At 29.1% G+C, this 7,843-nt stretch overlaps 1 protein-coding gene across 1 annotated transcript; it reads right to left on the bottom strand.

Moving 5' to 3' along the window:
• Nucleotides 1-3,708: 3,708 nt before the first annotated feature.
• LOC114406233 (universal stress protein PHOS32-like) lies at nt 3,709-5,291 on the bottom strand. Its single transcript, XM_028368882.1, has 4 exons — nt 5,015-5,291; nt 4,768-4,877; nt 4,505-4,623; nt 3,709-4,105 (listed from the first exon to the last, which is right to left on the bottom strand). Exons 1-4 carry the CDS (start codon nt 5,187-5,189, stop codon nt 4,006-4,008), a joined length of 504 nt encoding a protein of 167 aa, XP_028224683.1. The 5' UTR covers nt 5,190-5,291; the 3' UTR covers nt 3,709-4,005.
• Nucleotides 5,292-7,843: the final 2,552 nt, after the last annotated feature.

Consider the following 7,843-nt stretch of genomic DNA (forward strand, 5'->3'; position numbering starts at 1 on the left):
TGTCTTAGAAACTCAACAGTTATTTGCTATTTTTGGTACGTATTAATTTTGTTTACATGGTTATTTGCTTAAATATATAAATACTTGGTATTGTTTTCTTTTTTTTACATAAAATGTTTTTTCTTTTAAATTGAGATTTATAAAATTCTTGGGAAACTTCTCCGTGCTGAAGGATAACATGAGCATATCAAGTTCGCCTTTCTTTCTTCTTTTCTTGTAAACTTTACATTTCTAACAAAGTGGTTCAAATTACTTAATTTTCTACGTTGTGTATGTCTTCAAATTTAATCTTTCATCATCGGACTTATTTTCTGGCACTTAGCATAGTTTTTTGCCCCTGTCTTTTCCATTAATGAGTTTTAATGTTCATCTACATTCCTTTGCATCTTTATTTTCCTATAATATTATCTTTCAGTTCTTAACGATTTACATTTCTTGTTGATTAACATTTCACCTATCTTTCAGTTCACATGTTTGATTAACATTTCACTAAAAGTAGTTTCTAGAGCACTCTTTTCTTTTTCCTTTACTCATGCCAGAATTATCTAATTTTCTCATACCAACCAACCCGTGACATCTTCTATCCCGACATACATATAAATAAATAAAATATATAAAAATACTGATAAATAAATTCACATGAGTAAAAGGTTTACATCCACTTAATTGTTACCAAATAAAAATTATTAAAATCATATCCGACTTAGAACAAGACCATCAAAGTTTACAAAAGAAATTTTGTTAAATCAATGAGATGAACTAAAATAAAATAACATCATGCAATTAAAATAAAAAACGCATCCTCAATGTCACATCCTATCAGATCAGTGTGTTTCAGCGTCCTCTAGCACGATGTTCTTTAAAGTCATCCACCTAGTCATTTGCTTCCACGAACACAAGGTTCAAGATCATCATAGGATCCAAACACAAATAACACAAAGGGAATGTGTTATCACATTTCTAAAAAATGTACAAATAAACAAAGGCATGATCAAAATAAATTATAAAAGTATTTATAACATAACTCAACTTAATATAATTCACGTCACTTCATCACTTTATCATTTAAAATTCATTTTTCTATCACCAATCACATTAACATGAATCACATACTCGAGTCAAGACGTAATAACACTCATCAATTTCATAATAAACAATTAGCAGACATTATGCAACAATTATATTAAGACTCAAGTTTATATTCAATGTGATACCATGTCAGTTAAAATTGCACCGGGACGCTTAGGAATACATAATAAGACACACCACACAATGTGTATGTCAGGTCACTCTCACTAAGTAAAATCATAAGATGACCATTTAGGGTCACTTTGTTTTTACGAGAATGTTTCAATCATATGGGATTAACATAGGCTTAAAGGAGCACTCAAACCAAGTGTCTTTACTCTCAAGGCCTAAACTCCGAAGAATCTGTTAGGGTTTCACCTTCTTGATTCAAGTCCAACCCTTAAAACAATTTTTACACACAGACATTGCTCATGAATTATACAATACCCACAACCTCACACTCGTGTTTCAAACACGTTTAACACATTGCACTACAATTTAACACTTTAGGTTTCTAACTAGAAATTCTACACTTTCTCTTTAACACTGCGATAAACACTTTTCTCAAGGTAAACACTAGTCGGGTTATTGTATAATTCATAACTCACAACACAAGTATTGTCACATCAAGTGTTAACCACACACTTATTCACAACCAAATTTTATGTCCCATTTTAACATATCACAACGTCACAATCCACCATCACATGTTTACATGTATCTCAAAAATTAACACATGTTCAACTTTGCACTTATGCACAATCTCAACAACAATGTTATAATCTCATTATAACAATTTATCATGTCTCATAAATCATATGCACATCACACAATAATAATATTTACATGACACAAAACATATATATATATATATATATATACATATTAATTCAAACTATATTATTTTCAATTTAAAAGAGTTTCTACAACAATTAAATTAAAGTTATATCAAAAGAAATTATTACTAGTTATTAACTTTACAACTTTCTTTAATTTATTATTTTATTACTTTTATTATTATAATATATGCATAACATGTTGATCATCATTATAGGAAGATACAGAACAAAGACAATAATTTCGTTAATTTGTATAAAATAATTTATTAAATATAAGATTATTTAGAGTACAATTTACGTTAATTAAAAGAAAAAAAAAACTCAATTTTTAGGGTTCACACTCAACACAAGAACACAACAATTTCACAATAATTTCTCATAAGGATATCAATTGGTCCATCAAACATATATAATCTACCGTTATAATTGTAAAGATAGGATCAAAATTTGTAGAAACACCCCAAAACCCACCCAAAAATCATTCCAATCAATCCTTTAAGGATCCCTACACATGTTTTCACTACTCTCTAATTGTGAATAACTCATCCCTTACCTCTAAGCGGGTTCACGTGTCTAGTTCGACAACAATAGCGGCATCTCTAGTGGTTGTCTAAGATTCTTCAAGCTTTTCCTCTGATTGTTCTGCTAGGATTTTCAAGCGCTACAGAGCAGGATAAGAGATTGTAGCCTTCATTTCATTGTCAACGTGTGAGACTAATTACTCTTTGTAAAAATATTATTTCGAAACCCCAACGGTGAGTATGTTCGAAAATGAGTTCCTAAGATGATGTCCAAATTTCATGACAATCCAACGACTAACGAGTTTGGGATCATAGTCTTCCACCACAAACATTATCTCAAAAATTTCAATGGTGGATGTGTGCGAAAATAAGTTTCGAACCACGTGTCACGACGATCCAACGATTAACGAGTCCTAGATCATTGCTTTAATGAGACGGGTTTGAAAGTATACGAAAAAAAGAGATGATTTTGGGTAAGGATGTAGGGAAAACGGATTTGAGAAAAAGAGAGAGTGTAGAAACGTGTCCAAAATGTAAAAAAACAACATCTTATGTCTCTGTTTATAGTTAGGATACTCTAGTCCTATTATTTATTTCATTTTTCTTTATTTTATCATTTTATATAAAGAAAAATTATTTTACTCTCTATCAAATGAATAAATAAAATATTTTTTTCTATAAACATATATTTATTTATTTACCTAAAAACTATTATTTTAATTAATTAAACTATTTTTATTATTTATTTAATTACAAAAAATTCATTATTTTTCTAAAATTTTATTTATTTTAAATAAAATTATTTTTAATTTATTTTATGAAAATAGAATGATACACTATCAATGCTCACATGATAGTGTTTCTTCCAGGTTCAAAAATCTTTCAACTTACACCAAAAGCATGCATTCTTTATGGGTGTGTTTGCTTTCAAGGAGAGAAATAATATAGAGAAATCCTATACTTTATTGCGTGAAATTTATATTTTTTACATTTTATTTTAATTTAAAAATTTATTTTTTATTTTTCTTTCTACCTAACACACTTGTAGTAGATGCCAGGGAGAAAGCGAAGTAGCTTGCAACAAAAACAGAAAAGGGAATTTATTCTCTTCCAATGGTCAAAAGAAAGGACATAGCAAATTAATTTTTCAATCTGCGCTTCGGGTTTGTTATTCTAACTTTTCATTCAAGTTATGTATCTTTTTTCTTTTACCCATGGTTTTCTACAATGGCAATGCCGTGCAAACTTCGAAACTTATCAAGAAAATAAGAATCAGAATATAGAAATTACTTGGGATTTTACGACTAATTTGAGATGTTAATTGTCAACATAACATAAATCACAGAAATTCATTGACTACAATAAAATTTTGGAGGCCTGATGGCCTTATATATGGCACTCAAATTAAATTATTGCCTCAATAAAAAGGAGTGAAAACTATAAAGTACAGTAAATCATAAATTTATCTTAGACACCAAAATAATACTTAGGAAAGGGAATATGGCCCAACTAGATCAGGTACAATGCAAGAAAAATAATATATGAAATTTAAATGTTCTCTCCCAAATTGATCATCTTTACTTGCTGCTGCTAGTTTCCTTGCTAGTTTCCTTGACGATAGTCACAGGGCAAGAGGCATGGGTCATCACAAAGTTGCTTACACTTCCCAATATAATCCTGTTTTTTTAATAAAAGAACAGACATATCAATGAGAGCCATTTTCAATAAATGCAGATAATCACAACAAAGAAAAAATACTGTAAATCACATGGAATTGTTATAAGCAAAAATCCCCATGATTGGAACAAATAGCCACACTCGTAACAAAAGAAAATGAAAAACAATAAATGTGACAGCGAAAACAAATTAGAACAAGGTCCTACTCACCTTAGAAAATAAAATAAAGAAAAAAGATAGGTGTTATATTGTCTAATTCCCCAAATATCATCTTCAAAAAAAATTCCACAAATATCAACTCTAATAATATCTATGCGAATAATTCTCATGAAATTATTGATGAGAGATGTTGAATATAACAGTAAAATCAAGAAATTAAGGGACAAAAAAAGTAGGCACCTTTGGATTGTGCTGAGGCCCCTGCTTCCCATAACCAGCGAATCCAGCTTCAAATCTTCAATAGCATCCAAAAGTTTCTCTCTTGCATCCCCCCAGTATATTTTTGTAACAATGTGGATCTAAAAAAACTCAATAATTACAACAATAATTTCAGACACAATACTAAAAACACACATAGGCACACCCAATAAAGAGTTGTCAAAATTGAATTCAATTTTGTAGTAAGAGGAAGAAAGAGAGAAAACAAATTAAAAAAAAATCACCTCTTTTTGTCTTGAAGCAGTGTCAAGCAAATCAAGAACCTCAATATCAATTTGAACATCATACTTTTTCATAATCTCAGGCTCTCTGAACTCTACCAAAGGAATAAGAGCTGCAAAAAAAAAATCAAAACAGATCAGATCACCCCAGATCAAAAGAAGAAAGCACAAGTAAATATACCAAAAAAAAATGTTCACCCAAAATAAAAGATACCCAAATAAATGAAATTGGCACAAAATTGATACTTACGAGAACCAGATTCTGCCCATAGCTTGTTGCGGGACTCGTCTAGAGAGTTGGAGTTAATGTGAATGACATAAATGGTGTCACCTTTATCGGCTAAGTTCTCAAGTGCCCATTTCAGAGCATTCTTGCTGCTTTTGGAGAAATCCAGAGCCACACCAATTGTTCTATCCTTTGCCATGTTTTTTTTGTGTGTGTGTGTGAAGTTGGAGAAAGAAGCAGAGTCGAACAAGAAAGAAATTGACAAAGGTTGTGGTTTTGGACAAAGTAATGTAGCTGGCCATTGATTACGCGTGTATTTATATCCAATGACAACATTTGGTCCAGCTAATCCATTAACCCTTTTTTATATTCATTTGTTTTATCTTATCATTTTAAATTTTAGTATGGATATGAATGGTCGGGATTTATTGGGTGAGGATCTCACAGAAAAAAAGTGTAAATCTTCCCTGAAAATGTGGCACACATACATATTCATCTTTGAAATGATAAAAAAAATTTAAATTTATTTTCTAAATATGAAAAAGATGTGTTCAACGATCTTATGTTAAATTTGTGATATTATCTCATTCAAGTTTAAGATTTTATTTCAAATCATAAAATTTATAAATTAATTTGTCATAAAATTAATTATAGATTAATCTGTAGTATTATTTAAAAATTAATTTATTATAAAATTATTTATAGATTAATTTATCGTAATTTTTTATATTTAAAAATTAAATTTAAAATTTTTTAGGTTTGAAGGATCAATTTGATATTATTTCACATTTTGAGGGATCAAATGGGTATTTACTTAAAAAAATATATAGTGTACACTAACAAAATATTTTATTTAAATTCTATATATTACAGTGAAGATATATTTTGTACCAAAAAAAAAAGATTACAGCGAAGATATATTAAACAATTTAATGATAAAAGCAAGAAAATGAAAACGGGTACACATGTACAGGCAATAGTACAGCACGCGGAGAATCTAATTAAGTAATGGGACAAAGCGAAAAATTCGTGGTTTTGATTATTTGATTCAAATTGGAAGTGACTATACCTTTCGGTGTTTGACGGTTTAATTTGCAATTGATGAAGCCATGTGTCAACATCGCCATCCTGATCAAAGATATGCTTGAATCACAGCCGTTCGTTACTAGTGGGCCCGTACGCAATTATGCTTTTGCTTAACACAAATAACTACTTGGCGTGCCGCAATCAAAAACCATAACATTGTTTGAGTGAAGCAAAAACATTGTTGCTGAGTGAAGGAAATCACGAAAGGTGTCAAGAATGGAAACCGAAAACGTTTTTAAAAGTTAAAGCTTTTTTACATTATTTTTCTCTTTGTGTCTGTCTTTTTAGAGTAAATGGAAAACTCAGTTCCCATGGGATTTACTGTCATTTTCGTTTCAAAATTAAGGAAATTCAAAAAAAGTTTTTTAAATTATAATATCCCATTCACTTTAGTCCAAAATTATATGTAATATTTAACTTTAAAATAACAATAGAGAAGTGTTTTTAAAGTATATTGGAGAAGTGTTAGGAATATAATTTTTGATATTTTTTTAAAATTTCTCAATATTATTGGTTATAAATTATTAAAATATAAATTTTGGTGAGTTTTACTTTTAAATTAAGAGAAAGACTCATTATATGAGAAATAAGACCTACTAAAATTTATATTTTTTAATAAATTTTAATTAATAATAGAAAAATTATTAATAAAAAGTGTTAAAAAATAATGTTGCTTGACATTTCTCAATAATATTAACATTTATTCAGATACTAAAATAACAAAAAAATGTTAAATTTAGAGATTTAGATAAAACGAATTACAATCTTAGGATTTTTTTTTCAATTTCATTAAATCTAAGTCTTTTTATTATTGAAATTCTTCGGAGAGAATCCATACTCCGGAAAATCATGCTACGTTTTTCAATAGGTAATGAAAAAACCGGAAGTCATGCTATTTTTTTCCTTTTTTAATTATAAGCAACGAAAACCATACTAGCTACCTTGATGGTTCTTGTGGCAACATGAGATTGAACTCAAGATTTGAACGAAACTTGGGTTCCACTTTTGACTCAATTAAAGTCTAGTAAATTAAAAGACTTTATGAGTTCCATCAAAAAAAAGGAGAGAGTTTATTAGAATCACGAACTGTTTTTACAAATCTAAATAAACTTTCCATAGAGCTCCTTTTTTTTAGACAAGTTTTTCCATAGAGCTCTCTTATAAATGCCCCCTTGCTTATTAAAGGAAAAATTGTTGATACTAAATATTTGAAGTTTTACAAATGAAGTCTACAAACAAGTATGCATATGGGTTTCCTTTTAATCAACACAATTGAAAATTGTATAAACGTAAATTTGCAGTGGAGATAATCTTAAAACACACATGCTTCGGCCAAAAAAAAAATCTAAACACAATGAATTAGCAGACTAAGAGTTCATTAATTTTTACAATGAAAATAAAACAGAAAATTATTGATGGTAATAACTTTTTTTATAGAAGTGATAATTTTTATTTGATATAGGAAAATACTCTTTTTTTTCTTTCCTTTTATGGCTAAAAAATCATATGGAATAAATTTTCCTTCCTATCAGATTTGATTCCAATACAAAAGAAGGGGCGAACAGTTGGATTACAATTTTTCTTCCCAACGTGCAAGATATCAATTTTGGATAAATAAATAAAATCAAACTTAAGTGAGAATCCTTGAAGAAGAAGAAGAAAAAAAAGTTAAAGGGTGGAAGGGTTCTTCTTCTTCTTTAATGGTGTAGCGTAGTCGCCTAGAGGTTTCAATGAATCAATGCCAACTCATACTTAATACGAATCTTA

This window comes from Glycine soja, chromosome 3, assembly GCF_004193775.1.
Source record: "Glycine soja cultivar W05 chromosome 3, ASM419377v2, whole genome shotgun sequence".
NCBI lineage: Eukaryota > Viridiplantae > Streptophyta > Magnoliopsida > Fabales > Fabaceae > Glycine > Glycine soja.

Bases quoted from the DNA above. Each gene is read 5' to 3' on its own strand.
- LOC114406233 (XM_028368882.1), bottom strand. From the start codon at position 5,189: ATGGCAAAGGATAGAACAATTGGTGTGGCTCTGGATTTCTCCAAAAGC. The intron at 4,878-5,014 runs GTAAGTATCAAT...TTTTTTTTGCAG, and splicing joins ATGGGCAGAATCTGGTTCTC to CTCTTATTCCTTTGGTAGAG. The intron at 4,106-4,504 runs GTGCCTACTTTT...TTAAAAAAACAG, and splicing joins GGCCTCAGCACAATCCAAAG to GATTATATTGGGAAGTGTAA.